This window comes from Taudactylus pleione, unplaced genomic scaffold (assembly GCF_031769625.1).
Source record: "Taudactylus pleione unplaced genomic scaffold, aTauple2 ptg000095l, whole genome shotgun sequence".
Classification (NCBI taxonomy): Eukaryota; Metazoa; Chordata; class Amphibia; order Anura; family Myobatrachidae; genus Taudactylus; species Taudactylus pleione.
Genome location: NW_028284497.1, coordinates 28,870,566 through 28,887,646, shown reverse-complemented (window position 1 = coordinate 28,887,646; position 17,081 = coordinate 28,870,566). Strand labels below are relative to the sequence as shown.

Genomic DNA, 17,081 nt, shown 5'->3' with positions numbered 1-17,081 from the left:
ATGAAACAAACAAGATGTGCTTTCACTGCAGACTTTCAGATTTCATTTGAGGGTAATTACATCCAAATCAGGTGAACGGTGTAGGAATTACAACGGTTTCTATATGTGTCTCCCACTTTTTAAGGGGCCAAAAGTAATGGGACAAACAATCCTAAATCTAACTTTCACTTTTTAATACTTGTTGCAAATCCTTTGCAGGCAATTACAGCCTGAAGCCTGGAACGCATAGACATCACCAGACGCTGGGTTTCATCCCTGGTGATGCTCTGCCAGGCCTCTACTGCAAATGTCTTCAGTTCCTGCTTGGTCTTGGGGCATTTTCCCTTCAGTTTTGTCTTCATCAATTGAAATGCATGCTCAATCGGATTCAGGTTAGGGGATTGACTTGGCCATTGCATAACATTCCACTTTTTAGCCTTAAAAAACTCTTTGGTTGCTTTTGCAGTATGCTTCGGGTCATTGTCCATCTGCACTGTGAAGCGCCGTCCAATGAGTTCTGAAGCATTTGACTGAATATGAGCATATAATATTGCCCGAAACACTTCAGAATTCATTCTGCTGCTTTTGTCAGCAGTCACATCATCAATAAATACAAGGGAACCAGTTCCATTGGCAGCCATACATGCCCACGCCATGACACTACCACCACCATGCTTCACTGATGAGGTGGAATGTTTTGGATCATGAGCAGTTCCTTTCCTTCTCCATACTCTTCTCTTCCCATCACTCTAGTACAAGTTGATCTTTGTCTCATCTGTCCACAGGATGTTGTTCCAGAACTGTAATGGCTTTTTTAGATGTTGTTTGGCAAATCTAATCTGGTCTTCCTGTTTTTGTGGCTCACCAATGGTTTACATCTTGTGGTGAACCCTCTATATTCACTCTTGTGAAGTCTTCTCTTGATTGTAGACACATATACACCTACCTCCTGGAGAGTGTTCTTGATTTGGCCAACTGTTGTGAAGGTGTTTTTCTTCACCAGGGAAATAATTCTTCTGTCATCCACCACAGTTGTTTTCCGTGGTCTTCCGGGTCTTTTGGTGTTGCTGAGCTCTCCGGTGCGTTCTTTCTTTTTAAGAATGTTCCAAACACTTCATTTGGCCACACCTAATGCTATCTCTCTGATGGGTTTGTTTTGATTTTTCAGCCTAATGATGGCTTGCTTCACCGATAGTGACAGCCCTTTGGATCTCATATTGAGAGTCGACAGCAACTGATTCCAATGCAAATGTCACACCTAGAATCAACTCCAGACCTTTTACCTGCTTAATTGATAATGAAATAATGAGGCAATAGCCCAAACCTGTCCATGAAATAGCTTTTGAGTTGATAGTCCCATTACTTTTGGCCCCTTTAAAAGTGGGAGGCACATATAGAAACCGTTGTAATTCCTACACCGTTCACCTAATTTGGATGTAATTACCCTCAAATTAAATCTGAAAGTCTGCAGTTAAAGCACATCTTATTTGTTTCATTTCAAAGCCATTGTGGTGGTGAATAGAGGCCAAAATATAAAAATTTGGTCAAATGTCGCAATATTTATGCACCTGACTGTATATATATATATTTGTTTTTCTATAGTTTCACCCCCAGTAGCTCCACCCACAGCCCTGAACCTATTTTTCCAGTAAAATAGCCCTGTCTGTAACTATACAAATCCCATATTTACAGCATTGAGTTGAATGAAAAACTGCTACCTTTCCTTTTGGGCTCTTTTCGTTTGCTGGATACATGAAGATTCCACCATATATGAGAGTTCTGTGCACATCTGCAACCATGGAGCCAACGTACCTGGAGCTGTATGGGGAACTGCCATCCTGGGTAAGATAGAAGAACGATTTATGTAATCTAATATCACAATCAGAATGACAATTGTCTATGGCACCAAATAATACTTGAGGCAATAATCAGTGATGTAATGAGAGGCTCATGAGCCTGGACCTATACTACCCCCCTTAATGAGACCAGGCTACTGGGTACAGATAAAGCACTTACTGTACTAGCAAATAACTGAAAGGTAAGTCATGAATTTAGTGAACTAGAACAGGTTGCTGGGGATGGCTAAAGGTGCAGCAGTGCCAAAATAGTCAATTAAAAATACAGATTGCTCTGTCGAAATAGCAATAACAGTTTTATTTAGCTGCATGCACCAATGTATATTTAGCATTCTCATAGGGCTCAGTCATATCCTCTTAATATTTACAGAGGCCAAACTTTGTTGAATTAGGATGAAGTTATATTTACATTTATACAAGTTATATGCACTTTTTCTTGTCCATTGTAATTGTGTTCACAGTTACCAATCATTCCTAATTCCCAGGGACAATCCCATCTTATTTAACATGCCTGTTGCAGAGCACATCCTGCATTTCTGGAGCTCGGCTGCTCCAAGCCGGAGTCTATGTCACCTTTCCAGAAATATGGACCTAACTGAGTTTTGAAAAGTTTCTGTTTTCTTGTCCCGATTATAGGATACAATTCCCACTTTGTATTCTTATACTCAGTGCTTAATAATTAAATATTCAATGAAGGGGTTTTTAAATAATGGTTAAACAAAATAACATTCTATTGAAGATCTAGCAATATATCCACATGGGGATATATACAAGACAGGACATGTTTCCTTGCAGCTGCCCAGCAGAAAGATGGAAGTTATTTGTAAGTGCAGGGAGCCATATGTGTGTATTATTCTTATCAGGCTAGTTTCTGGGTGTCAACTGGGCAGATGCTCTGAAGAGAACCATCTTGTGGAAGTGTCATGGGAGTGTTGTGGGGCATGTAGGATTTTTGCACAGGCTCAGTTAGAAGAAGAGATGCAGGGAGAGGGAATATTAACCTCATCCTTATCGAGATGTCACTGTCACATACTAATATGTTACAGATGTGTCCACATACATCTATCCTCCATGCGCTACAAGTTGCACCACACAACGTGGGAGCTCCGTGTGACTTGGTAGCGCTGAGCGTCTTTTCGTGCGCTGACACTGTAACAGAGTTTTGCATGCAGATACACCCGCACGCCCTCACAGGACATAGGCATGCTGCATATCATTTTAATCAACAGAAGCTGCTTGTGCTATCTATTCGCACCACTGTGCAAATGAGATGCATTTGAAGGTAAGATGTTGCACAAAAGACGATTGGCGCTACCAAGTCATGCCACGGCATGGCTCGAACAGAAGGGCTGATTAACGCGCAAGGAGGCTAGATGTATGAGGACCCATCTGCACCAGTCAGTTGTGAAATAACTACAAATACCAGTGTGCAAGCTGCTAAACTCCATTTAAATCCCAGTATCTGAATAAAAAACATCAAATTTCCATTTTATTTCTGGAGATCAATTATGGGAAATGTGTGTGCCATATTATGAATTGGGGCATTACTGTGCAGAGGGGTATTAATGCCCAAGGGGGCCCTTGTGCAGCAGGCCCCCTCCTCTGAGCAGAGCCTTCCCCCCTTCCAAGCCTTGCATCTTGCCTTGTGCCAACAAGTGGGTTCCTCCTCCTCCACTCTTTGCTTTCACTGCGCTGCACCAGCTTCCTGGTGAGGTAATTGAGAAGATGGCGCCACAAAGGAGAAGGGTCGTGCTCGCAGCCCAAGGTAGGCATATGATTGGTGCAAGTGTGCAATGCGGGGGCCCATGTGCACCGCACACTTTGGCCTGCAGCCATTAAAAATGTCTATGTTACTGTGTGTCCTTTTATGAATTGGGAGCATTACTGCTCATCATATAAATTTGAGGCCCACAGACCCCTTATCAAGATCCTGCGCATGCCTATGCTGAAGTTTGGATACTAGTAAAGATGGCTGTGCTTGTGAATAGAAGACATAGTGGGGAGACTGTACGCAGAAAGAGGTGCATATAGTCACATTAGCATTCCATTAGCAGAATTCTGAATTCGGATGCATTCAGAGCTGTGTGCCACTTAGATCAGGCCCAATGTGATTTTATGATGTTTTGGTTTTGTTTATGCTAATGTATCACAATCAGTGCTGTTTGTTTTGACTCTAAATACATTATTGTTCTAATACATGTTGTTGATTTTAAAGTTGTCCTTTATGTGTTTTCAAAACATTTTTTTTTGTGTCTAGTAAACATATGGTCTAGTTTTTACAGATTATGTTCTTTTAATTCATTTGCTGATTTGTATTTGTTGTGCTTTAAAAACAAAAAAAACTCGGTTTCATGAACAGGTGCTCTGTAGCTGCTGTAGCACGTTTGGGCATGTACAGGACCTAACAGGCCAACAAGCATGGCTCTCAGGAGGGGTGGGAAGGAAGAGTAAAGAGAGAAGGGGGTTTATGGTCAGAAAGGTCTAAAAATATGTCAGACAGCTGTGTGTACATACATTTGCACACGGCCAATACAAGCAAGTATTTTTCATCAACACTGAAAACAAAATAAATTTTTTTTTTTGTAAATGTTTCCTCCAGTAATTATACAATTACAGAAATATATTTTTTGAACTCCCTTTAATGTGTGGAGCCACACTTCTGTACACTTTTTACACAACCTCCTATTAATGTAATGTAATTAATTTTGGAGGTTGTCTTTTGGATGTCTGCTCTCCATTTCTAATATTGTATGCAGACCTGGGGATTCTTAATCTAATTATAAAGGTAGAAGTAAAGGTTCCTTGTGTTATTTTCATTATATTTTATTGTTTAAGAGGAGCTCCATCTAAAAGTTCAGTATGTTAAACTACAATGAATGCAAATGAAAAGTTTGCATTCACAGAGGAGCAGCAGTGACAGCACAGCTGCCTATTGGGGACGGGATGTACTTGGTATCCCGACGCTTCAGATGCCGCTGGTCAGAATCCCAGCATCAGAATTCTACCGTGAGAATTAGGGTTAGGGTTAGGCAAGGCCGGCTACAGGTGTTGCCGCACCTTGTGCAGAGAGGGACACCAACACCCCCTCAGCCTGTGTCCGAAAAGTGGGTGTGGCCTAATTAACATAGGTCACGCACCCTAAGTGATGTTAATTGGGGGCATGCCCGCATGCCACGCTTCCCATTTAACATTAGGCTGAGGGAGCGCCCAGCACTCCTTCAGTAACTGGGCTGCCCCCAGCACTAAATGGATGCCGCCCGCATGCACGTGGCATCCATTCTCCGGGGCTGTGCGGCGGTGCCCAACCTCCCGACCAACGGCGGGACAGTTCAGCCCATGGGCGGAACAGCGGGGCAGGACCCAAAAAACGGGATGGTTGGGAGGGGTGCGCCCTCTATTGGGTGGCGTCCCTGTTTGACCGCGCTGGTTGAACATGCCTCCAGCCGGCCCTGGGGTTAGGGTTAGGCTGCGGGAGGGGAGAGCTGGGTTTGGCACTAGGAGGAGGGTTAGGCTGTGGGTAAGGTGGGTTAGGGGGAGTGTTAGGGTAACTTACCATATTCTCTCTGGATTCTGTCAGCGTCCTGACTGCTGGGATCCCGTACCCAACCCTTTGGGACAGTTCAGCCCTCAGCAGCACAGGGGACCAGCAGCCAGTAACACCACAGCTGCCCATTTGGAATCTATGGTTTGCGCAAATTATGGACCAAAGTTTTTGCTCTTAAATTTGGAGTACAGGGTTGAATTCAGGTGACTTTAGGTACAAAGTAATGTTGTTTAATTGCTGTTCAGTTGCAATAAGTGGCTCACACCAATGCACACTTTGCCATTTTATTTGTATATGCACTGAGGCAGCCCATATCTGGCTTCCAAGAGCACAAAATATTCCACTGCAAAAACGCATATGTCATTACAAGGCAATGTAGACCAGTTTGTTAAAAGAAATATTTATCACAGAGAGGATGATGCAGTGGTTACATACTTCTCCACTGTTTTATAAATGTATTGCTCTCTATATACAAACTATTCATCACTTGGCAAAAACTGATTGTTCATTAGCAGCTTTATTTATTCTGCAATGTAATAGCTTTACAGATGACTGGTTTACATGCAAATCTAATGGGCTGCACATGCACAGGATCCATTCCACAAAACGGAGGCCTCTTCCTACGTAGAGTCACTGGCCACGGAAGTGTTCATTTCAGGGCCATCCTGATTAACCTGAGGGTTACTCAGACGGCTAATGTTCACGCAAGTAATCCGATGTCTGCGTCCTCCGACACCGCTGAGTATCACTGAAGTATGCAGGAGGCGCCTTTCTACTACAGACACCTCCTGCTGCTTTGCATATGTTAGCATTGCTGCTGCATCCACATTAGAATCAGCCCTATGACAACTTGTATTAAATTTTGCAACGTCAGTGTCAAATATGACAGTCTAAGACCATGGTTTTATTGCAAAGTCAAGCTTTCATTTTCAGACGTTTATAAATAGAAACAGTTGTTAATATATTAAAATAACTTTCGGTTTGGGTAGTATGGCAGTAAGAGCCTGGCAGACTGCCTCTATGACTAAACAAAGACAACTCACTATAGGGATTCCCCGTATACCTTTCCTTCAGACTTAAATCATAGATGGCAGACTTAACACATGTGTCAAAAATTCCTATAAACACAAAATAGATTGTCAGTTCACCAAGTCCTGAAGATGAACAGGAACTGTGCAAAATGATTATTGTGTTTATGCTGCACATTAAACATTATGCAAGTCTTTATTTATGCATTCCTCCCAAAATGTAATGTAGGACTTCTCACTCGCCAGGGTGTGGCCTTACACCCACTAAGCCACACCCCCTGCCAGTGAGGTTTTGAGGAACGCGGCCACACATCACGACCCTGTTTCTCATAAAGCTAGGGGCGAGCCCAGCACTCCAGCAGTAGTGTATTGTCCCTAGCCTCCTCCCTGCACCAAATGAACACTGCACACATCCATTCACCGCTGCAGAGGATTGGTGACAGACAGGGGCGCCGAGAGGGAGGGGGGAGCAGGTACAGATTACCTGGGCCCGGGCTTCCTGAGGGGCCCAGCGGGGGTCCGGCGCCGCCCCCCTCCCTCACAGCAGCCCAGCACACAGCAGTCTCCTATGCCTGTGGGGGGGAGCAATCACACTGATCGCGCACCCCCGGCTTTGAGCAGGGCTGAGGGGGCTCAGAGCACCTCCCCTCCCCAGCATGCATAGCCGCTTCGCGTCACTGCACAACTGTTTTTTTTTTTTCGGGAAGGGGGCGTGGCCCTGCCTCCCGTGATTAGGCCATGCCCCGTTACCCGGGCCTGCTGTGGCTCTTGGCAGGGCTGGTGACAGAGTATCCCCCCCAGCCTGCTGACCACCTCTGGGACACTGCATGCGGGACAGCTGGATAGTGCTTGAAAAGCCGGACAATTCCGCTGAAATCGGGACAGTTGGGAGGTATGATTTATGTCTGTAGAAATCAACCAAGGACATTGCCAGTTTATCTTGGTCTTAGGGGCATATGTATCAAAGCTTGATGTGAGATAAAATTGTGAGATACTGTATATATCACCAACCAATCAGCTTCTAACTTACATTTTGCAGACAGTGTTTAAGAAATGATAGTTAGAAGTTGATTGGTTAGTGATATACTGTATATGTCACAATTTTAACTCACATCAAGCTTTGATACAAATGCCCCTTAAAACGCAATGCCCGGTTTCATTGGAAATATGTTATTTTATTATTATTAGCAATTTATACTTCTGCTCTGATACTCCGTTAACTTTAAATGTTTTTATGTTTACCCTGTATGACACCCTGCTGGTGGTGCCTTACAAATAGAAGTTACTAAGCTAGCTTTGATACACATTTTGTTCTACAGATTGTAAGCTGGGCTCTCATATGTTTGTCTTTTATTACCCTGTCTTGCTTTGTTATAGAGTTTAACTTAAATTGCTACACAATATTTTGAAGCTTTATATATAAAATGTTAATAAATAAGTATTCCATAACTAACACAATTGGGTTTTACCATCCCGTGTATTTATGGAGTTGGGTACGGGATGCCGGCGCTAGGGATCCCGGCGGTCAGAATCCCAACGCCGGCATCCCGACAGGGTTAGGATACCGACACGTGTCGGTCAGTATTCTAACCCTCCCCCTACCCCTAATCCCTCTCGTGCCTAAACCCAACTTCCCCCTCCCCGGGGTGCTGACAGGTGTTAGGGTTCCGGTGCCAGTATTCCAAGCGCTGCAATCCTGACTGTCGGGATTGTGACTGGATCCTTATTTTACTCACATATATACTTCATTAGTGTTACTTATAATTTTTCATCCCTGTAAATAGTTATAAATTCAGAATTACATTTTTTTTTTAACGCAACATGATGTAAATAAGTAGGCAATACATACTAATAGTTCGAGAGATGAATATGATTTACTAAGTAAACAAATATGTAACAATCAGGAGTCACTGTATACCAGCCAAAATTATTTTTAAAAATAAGTGACAACACTTTATATTTCCAAAAAGGTATGGTGATTTTGTAGATATCACCAATTAAATATGCATGGCTTTATTTATTAAATATTTTCAAATAGGTAGATGCATAATTACCATGGGTGCAGGGACTGTGTTTGCTGTGGGGCCCTGAGTACCTCCGCATGTACCCAGACTGCTCAACTTACGCTGCCGCCGCTGTGCTATGGGGGACCTCCTCCGGCCTCCCCCCTGCACACTTCCGGCTGCTGCTCTGCTATGGTTGGACAGCCTCTGTAAAATGTTTCCCCCCTACACCCAGCTAGCTCATCCTTAGTAGCCACACAGAACCGCTGCACTGCACAGACGATTCATGCTAGGGATGGACATCAGAAGCCGATGGTTAGCAACAATTGATGCTCCCGATTTGGTGGAAGTGTTTTCCATCGAATTGTGAGTATTCGACGGTTGTCAACCATCGAATGCCCATCCAATGGCTGACAGTTTCTATGCAGCTGCAGGCACCCAGAAGAGATGTCAGCAGCTCAGCGAATGTGCGCATGCACAAAGCACTGAATACGCATAATTTGATGCAATGGATTTGATGTCAGAAGTCCAGCAACCATTCAATTTTCAGGCTTCCAATGTCCAACCCTAATTCAGGCGGGTTGGGTCGGAATCCAGATGCCGGCATCCAGATAGGGTTTGGATACCGAATTCTAGAATTCACAGTTGCTTATTTTCTGTTTCAGAGATGACAACATTGTCGACACCACTGACCACTGTCTGCTAGGAGAGATGGTCATGTTCCTCGCTTTCCCTGTGCCAGCCAGTGAGAAGATGGAAGGGCAAACTGAATGACAGAGGACTGTCTGCAGCCACGAGCTGAAGATGTGCGTTTTGGTTAGAGTACACTGCGTGCTGCTTATTAATGACAATGTGGCAGAGGTAAGTGTGGGGGGGATAACAGGCTAAAGAATGGTTCTGATGCCATATAAGGGGCATGTGAAAGGGGCTTATGGCATATTATTGGCATGGCATGTGGAGTAGTCTGATGTCATAAAAAGAGCACATGGCGTAGTCACATGGAGGGGTCTGAGAGAATGGTGTGTTTGTGTGTATAAAATGCTTGACCCAAGAGCATGCAGCTTTTTTTTACAAAAGTGCATAATATCAATAGACAATAAAAATGTGAAAAAATGTATAAATAGCTCCAGTGAAGGGCTGCAGAAAAAGAAGAGGTGTCTCTCTAGAAGCATTTGGGGTCCCTTCAAAATTTTGCTATTGGGTACACCCCTGCCAATAGGAGCATGGTTAGGGTAACCATTTTCAGGAAATAGCAAATGGTTTATGCCCATTTTAATTAACTTTTTCAGTGAAACTTAGAGCATACTCACAGCGCTAAGGGGAATGTCAAATATATGTCCCCAGAAATATGCATTTATTCTGTACTTGTAATGGGAAATTGAGAATAATGCAGTTTATTGTAATGAAATGATGTACTAAACTGGTACTTTATTGTGATAGTCACACATTAGCACAATGTACCTCTTCATGTTTTACCACCTCTTTGCCCATCTTTACACACTTCCAAGACCAGTGGGTGGCTGCACCTTGTTGTACGTTGGGTGGACCATCCAGGCACACTAAAACAAGACCCGTGAGTGACTTTGCATTGAGCAGTTAAGCAATATATGGCCAATCTGGCATAATATAATTAAGTGGCACTCCGACACAGCCAGCCCTACAAAGATTAAATAATTTAAAATTACAACAATAGTAGCATAAAAAAAACCAGAGAAGAACTTTTTCTTACTGGAGGAAACTTCTTGTTGTTTAAGTACTCCGTGATTGCTGGGTCAAAATATTTGGCATATCCTTCATTGAGGCTGTAAATCTTTCCCTTCTTCTTTATTTTAACATTCCTGTCAACCAAAATGAATTCTCCCAATGCCTGAAATATAACAGCAGCAAGAAATATGGTTATATTCTTCATATTACTATACCTTTTTCCTACTACTGATGCCTACAAGTTATCATTAAAGTTCAGTTGAACATATCTTGTTGCCATACTTACAGGATCCAGCATGAAGCAATCCACTCCCTGGCCAGTAGAGAGTGCCACAAGTGTTGCACTTCCATATAAAGCATAGCCAGCTGCTACAATGTTGCGTCCTGGTTGGAGAGCATCTTCATCACAGGGTTCTGTTTCTGTTGTCTAAGGAAGGGACCAGGCAGAATTTAGTATTTTGTGTAATGGGCAGTCCATCTGGAAGAAGCTGGTGTGTATTTTTAATTTTTTATATATATATATATATATATATATATATATATTATATATTACAATATGTTTAATCTAAACATAGTGAGTCTTCTCCTCCATCTGAGTAATGCAGGATATAACGAGACATGTGCTGTTCAAGTCATCATCTGCAGCAACCCTCACATTTGCCACTGTACAAAAAGCTGGGGGGCCTGTTCATCAACACTTCAATGGCCCGTTAACCATGCACATACTTAGGTTAACTGACCACTCATCATCATGTAGGACCACCTGATATTCAGCAAACACTGAAAACTGAAAGTTGATCCTATTACTTTCTTATTGTGCCAATTAAAGGCAGCTATCTAATATATGTGCACAGCAATATTGCTTCAGCCCATTGTATATTTATTCTCTCTAGACCAGAGGTTCTCAAATTTGGTCCTCAGGACCCCACACAGGTTACATTTTCCAGGTCACCCAGCAGGTGCACAGGTATAGTCATTGCTCACTGACACATTTTAAAAGATCCACAGGTGGAGCTAATTATTTCACTTGCAATTCTGTGAGGAGACCTGGAAAATATGCACTGTTTGGGGTCCTGAGGACTGAGTTTGAGATCCTGTGCTCTAGACTCTAAGCACTTACAAGGTATCCATTTTATTCTATTAAGGGGCATATAAATTGTATATTGTGGCAAGCCTCAATTATTAAGAATCCATATCACAGCAATAAGTATTCTTTATTTGCTTAAAATGTATTAAAATAAATCGCAGGGACATGGACTCTGATAAGATCCCATCTCGGCAATCAGAAGTAAAGTGATCGCTTAATTACTTTAATTCTTCCTAACTACTAATGCACAGTGAGAACTCCTGCAGGCTGCATCCCACCAGAGAGGGATCGCAAGATTCCTCTCTGTCAAGGTTCCCCTATTGCAGTCATTGTTCTAACGGCTCGCAGGCAAGATCCGAAAAACTATGGGGACAGCTGCAGCAGTTCCCACATATTTTAAGGGAAGAATTAATTAATAAATATGCAGAACATGAACACGCAAGTAATCTCTTCTAATGCCGGACAAACACTATACAATTATCGGGGTGATCCGCCAGATCACCCAGATAATTTTACTATGTGCAGCCGATCGATGCTAAAATATCGATTGGTTGAACATGCTGGATTGTCCAGCATAGCCGTCTGACGCGTTACTCTGTCATTTAAATGTCGGCCGCATCGGGCAGTGTATGCCCAACTGCGGCCAACCGAAAGACATTTCCCCTGTTCTTTCACGGGGAAGGAATGGGGAAAGGTCTCCTCCCCGGGGGCGGAGCACAGATATCGGGGCCAATCAGGCCTGGCGACAGGTGGGGGAGGTACTAAGGGGGCACCCGTACAGAGCCCAGAGGTCCAGACGGGCACAAAACGCAGATGTCGGACTTACTGCTCCAGCTGCGGCCGCCATGACCCATAGTCGCCGCCCAGACCCAGCTCTCCTGTAGCCTGGCCCGGGCAGCGCTGAGCTCTTCCAGGTGGCTCAGCTGTGGCCCGGGCCAGGCATGACCTTTAACTCTGCGACGCGACGGCGTGACATCATAGGTCACGTCACCGCACATGTTCCCTGTCTGGGTGGAAGTGTATAGGTCTCCGGCTGGCCGTCAGCCAGGCTGAGCTGCTGTGGTAGTGTAGGTGGCGCCGCTGCAGTAGTAAGGACTGGAGTTGAGGCTGCCGTTAGGGATTGGGCTGGGGCTGGAAGAAGGTGAAGGGAACAGGAAGGTGGCAAGGGCTGGGGGCAGAAGGTGACAGGCTGGACGCAGAAGAAAGTGAAGGAGGCTGGGGGCAGAGGAATGTGATGGGGGGCTGGGGCAGAAGGTGGCAGGGGCTGGAAGCAGAGGACGGTGAAGTGGTCAGAGGATATGAAGGAGGCTGTGGGCAGATGACGGTGATAGGGGCTTGGGGCAGAAGGTAACAGGGGCTGGACACAGAGGAAGGTGATGGTGCCTGGGGACGGAGGAAGGTGAAGAGGGCAGAGGAAGATGAAGGAGGCTGGGGCAGATGAAGGTGATGGGGGCTGGATGCAGAAGGTGACGGGCTGGACGCAGAGGAAGGTGATGGAGGAAGGTGATAGGGGATTGGGGCTGAAGATGGGGGCTGGGGACGGAGAAAGGTGATGGGGGACTTCTGAGCTGATGGTGAGGAGAGGCTGAAACTTTTTTGACAGGTGGGAGCAAAATTTACAGTTACTCCCCTGGCCCCAAGATTTCTGTTGCCGGCCCTGGGGCCAATACACTGAGATATCTCACAGGCATTCTGACAGGCATTTTATCTGGCAGTGTCTGCCTAACATAAGCAAAGTTTAAGGTACTCCATCTCTATTGTTACTGCACTCTCATCGGCCAGGTATCACACTGAACTGCCGACAGCAGATGCAGCTATTATACCTGTTTAACTTATTCAATAATGACACTCTTATTCTATTGTTCTCTTCAAGTTTGCTATAGCAAATGTAGCACACAATAAAAAGTAGATGACTGACATTCATTTTACATGACTTTTCCTTTTTCAGATCAATTTCCAAAAAGTACATTGCTTTTTTTTTTAATCTAGAAATGACCTGTACTCATGGACAGTGTGAACAGTTACTCTCATTTATTGTCCAAGACAAACAATAAAAAGTAAGTGGGTCATTTCCAAATTTACTTGAGGAGTACCTTTTCTGATTTATGTTGCTCTCTTGCTGCTACTGTGTGATAGACTTTTTTACTATTGCTGTATTATTGCTTATATTTTGCCATCTGCTGAATTGATTGCAATTTTCTGACTTATGTTGTATTATTGATGATATTTCGCCACCTGCTGGATTAATTATATCTAAAATAGATCACTATCCAGGAATAGCAACTTGCTACATGGACTTATCGATGTCATACATAATTATGTTACATGGAATTATTTGACATATACATGTACTGCATATGTGTTGTTTAGTGTTTTGGGGTCTAGTTTTTAGCTCCTACTGTGTACAAGTTAAGCTTGTGCCCCCACAAAGAGAGTTTCTTTTTCTGTGCCTTTGGGACTTAATAAATAGGCCTATTTTTCATTGAAATTTGGTACCTGCCAACAAGACAAATCATAGCCGTGGCAGTTTCCTTACCATTCTTCCTGGCTGCACTGTGCCCACCAACTTTACTTATGCTGCCATGAAAGATGTGGTGCTTTGTAGTTCAACTGCTTGGAGCGAGTTAATGCCTCATCTAGAGTAGTCCCACTGCATCGGCCATTAATACTCTATACAGTATAGAGCGGTTTGCATTGCCTGAACTACGAAAGTTATTCTTGCTATTTATATCATAACTTGATTGTCACTATGTTTGAAGTAAGAGCTTGCCATAAACTTACTTAATTGCAGTGCTTTTCATTAAGAATAATGACCTTTTTTTGCTGGAAACAACGAACGAGTCACTTATAATGCTATGTTACCAAGTGGAAATTACTTATCTGTTAAATACTGGTCTAGCAGGCTTACAATACACAGCATTTAAGGATAATCATAAACTTTACAGCTACAGAATACCAGATTAATTATTGATCTGTTACACTATAGCCACACCCTCAGTTGTTGCAGAGAATAACATGACATTCCATGGAGACAAGTCCGTCATTCTTTACACAGGTGTAATTTTCTAGGTCACAGCCCCTAGTAAATGTTTAAACCACTGATCCCGTGACACAGCACTTCACTGTCAACATGGTAACAAATGGGGGTTTTCAATTATGATAAAGAGAGAGTATATATATTTTCTCCAGATTATTAGGAGTTATGAGTTATAATAAAAAGCAATATCATTCACAACAATAATGTATCAGATGAGGGTTGTTGTGTATGCATACTACATATATACACAACAACAAAAATAATAATTAAAGCCTTGTATTTTAGCAGACAAACTGTTAGGAAGTTTTATTTATTAAATTTATTTAAATAATTACACAGGTCTGCGATGAAAAAGGTTTTTTAACAAATTTATGTGATACTTATAGATTTTTGGCTTCAGTACACAAAAATGATTCCCGATTTTACATATCACATCACGTTTTTCTGCAAAACGTGTATTTATGAATAAGTAATTTTTTTCATATTCTTTAAAGTAATAAATGTATTCTGCCTACATTTATTATAAAACATTGTCTTAAATTAATTCAATTGGTAGTATGGAACGTTACAATTCAGTTCTCGTCATAAAACTTTCCCCCGCCCAGTACCAGATTAAGGTCCACATGGGCCTGGAGCTGAAATTTACAAAGGGCCTAAACACCATACTGTCTAAAGGAACATTGCACACACACGACAACTACAATGTGAGCTGGCGAAGGTGGAACCAAATACAACAGATGCAACAGAGTTTTGCTCTGTGCCAGCTCATTTTAACCCCTGCCTACAACCCAGGGGCGGATTAAGGGGAGGGCGACAGAGGCGGTCGTCCCTGGGCCCCCACACACAGAGGGGCCCCCACCACGAGAACACGTGGGGGGGTTCTGAGTACCTAGAAACCCCCCCTGATGACCAATTCCCACTTCTACCTTTGCCGAAATGGGGTTGGAGTGGCAGTACAGCGTGAGGAGGCGGGGCCTAATGAAGTGAGCAGCAGCTGCATAGAATGTAAGTGTACTATATATGTATGTGTTTGTGTATATATGTGTTATTGTATATACAGCACTGTATGTGTTAGTGTGATATATATACAGACACACTGTATAATATAATATATTATACAGTGTGTCTGTATATATATCACACTATATATATATATATATATATATATATATATATATATATATATATACATACATATACATACATATACACACACACACACACACACTGTAGGGGTCCTTCTATCCCCCGGTTACTGCTACCAACTCCTACCCTCTGAACCATCTCTTACTTTCTCTACATTTGAGGTTCATGCTATACGCCTCTTCCAACCAGTTCACTTTAGAGTGGCTGTCATTTACCGTCCCCCTGGCCCTCCTTCCAAATTCATTGACAACTTCGCTTCCTGGCTTCCTCACTTTTTCTCCTCTGACCTTCCCTCTATTATCCTAGGTCCCCACAGAAGCCTCTGCCTCCAAACTCCTTACCCTCACGTCTTCATTTGGTCTCTCCCAATGGACCTCCTCACCCTCCCATGTGAGTGGGCATTCACTTGACCTGGTCTTCACTCACCGTTGTGATATTTCTGATTACTCCAATTCCCCATTCCCCCTCTCTGACCATCACCTTCTCTCTTTTAACCTATTCCTCTCTCCTTACCCTCCTCTACCTCCTAAGGCCACTATCACTAAGCGTAACATTAATGCTATTGACACCATTTCTTTTTCTTCCCAGCTTGACTCACTTCTCTCCCCTATCCTGTCTCTCTCCTGCCCTGAACAAGCCATTTCCCTATACAATACCTCCCTTACTTCTGCTCTGGACTCTCTTGCTCCGGCAATCACTATTCACCCTCGCAGATTTACACCTCAACCCTGGCATTCCAAATGCACCAAATACCTGCAAAAGTGTTTGCAAACTGCCAAGTGACAGTGGAGTAGATCACGCTCTAAGGCTGATTTTCTCCATTTCAAATGTATGCTCTCATCATACAGTGCTGCCCTTTCCCTCTCTCAACAGTCATATTTCAAGAACCTCATCTCCTCTCAATCCTCAAATCCCCAACGTCTCTTCACCACCTTCAATTCCCTCCTCCGCCCACCCCATCCTTGCTCTCTGCCCTTGACTTTGCTACCTACTTTACATCTAAAATTTACTCCACTCATCAGGACATCATATCCCACCAGTCCCCCTGCTATCCACCTCCTCTTCCCAGATCACCCCTCTCCTTCCATTTTACCAACTAACTTTCTGGAAGTCATGTCCCTCAACTAGTCCTCCCCCCCCTTCCACCTCCCCCCTTGACCCTATCCCTTCACGTCTCCTCCGCTACCTCTCGCCTTCTGCCTGCTCCCATCTGGCCCACCTCCTTAATCTCTCCCTATCATCAGGCACTGTCCCATCTGCATTCAAACATGCCCTTGTCTCCCACATACTAAAAAAACCTACCCTTGATTCTAACACTCTCTCCAACTACCGTCCCATCTCTCTCTTCCCTTTTGCCTCCATGCTCCTTGAGTGTTGTTTACAAGCGCCTTACCATCTTTCTTTCCTCTCACTCCCTCCTTGACCCTTTTCAGTCTGGCTTCCATTCTCTCCACTCCACTGAAACTGCCCTCACAAAAGTCAGCAATGACCTCCTTGCTGCCAAATCCAAGGGCCACTACTTTGCTCATTCTCCTTGACCTTTCTGCTGCTTTCGACACTGTGTACCACCCTCTCCTTCTGCAAATCCTTCACTCCCTTGGTCTATGTGACACTGCCCTCTCCTGGCTATCCTCCTACCTCTCTCACCGATCCTTCTGTCTCCTCTCATTACTCCTCTTCTCCCCCACAGCCTCTTG

General features: G+C 43.6%; 1 protein-coding gene across 2 annotated transcripts in view; it reads right to left on the bottom strand.

Annotated features, from left to right (window-relative positions):
• The window catches only part of LOC148526700 (fructose-1,6-bisphosphatase isozyme 2), a 57,810-nt gene that overhangs the window by 17,565 nt on the left and 23,164 nt on the right, over positions 1-17,081 (bottom strand). The window contains exons 4-6 of one of the 2 annotated variants that reach the window (XM_088470284.1): positions 10,401-10,541; positions 10,140-10,277; positions 1,698-1,817 (exon numbers count right to left, since the gene is read on the bottom strand). In XM_088470284.1, coding sequence (XP_088326410.1) covers positions 1,698-1,817; positions 10,140-10,277; positions 10,401-10,541 — 399 coding nt within the window. The remainder of the gene's footprint in view (positions 1-1,697; positions 1,818-10,139; positions 10,278-10,400; positions 10,542-17,081) is intronic. The other variant, XM_088470285.1, reaches the window with a different exon arrangement.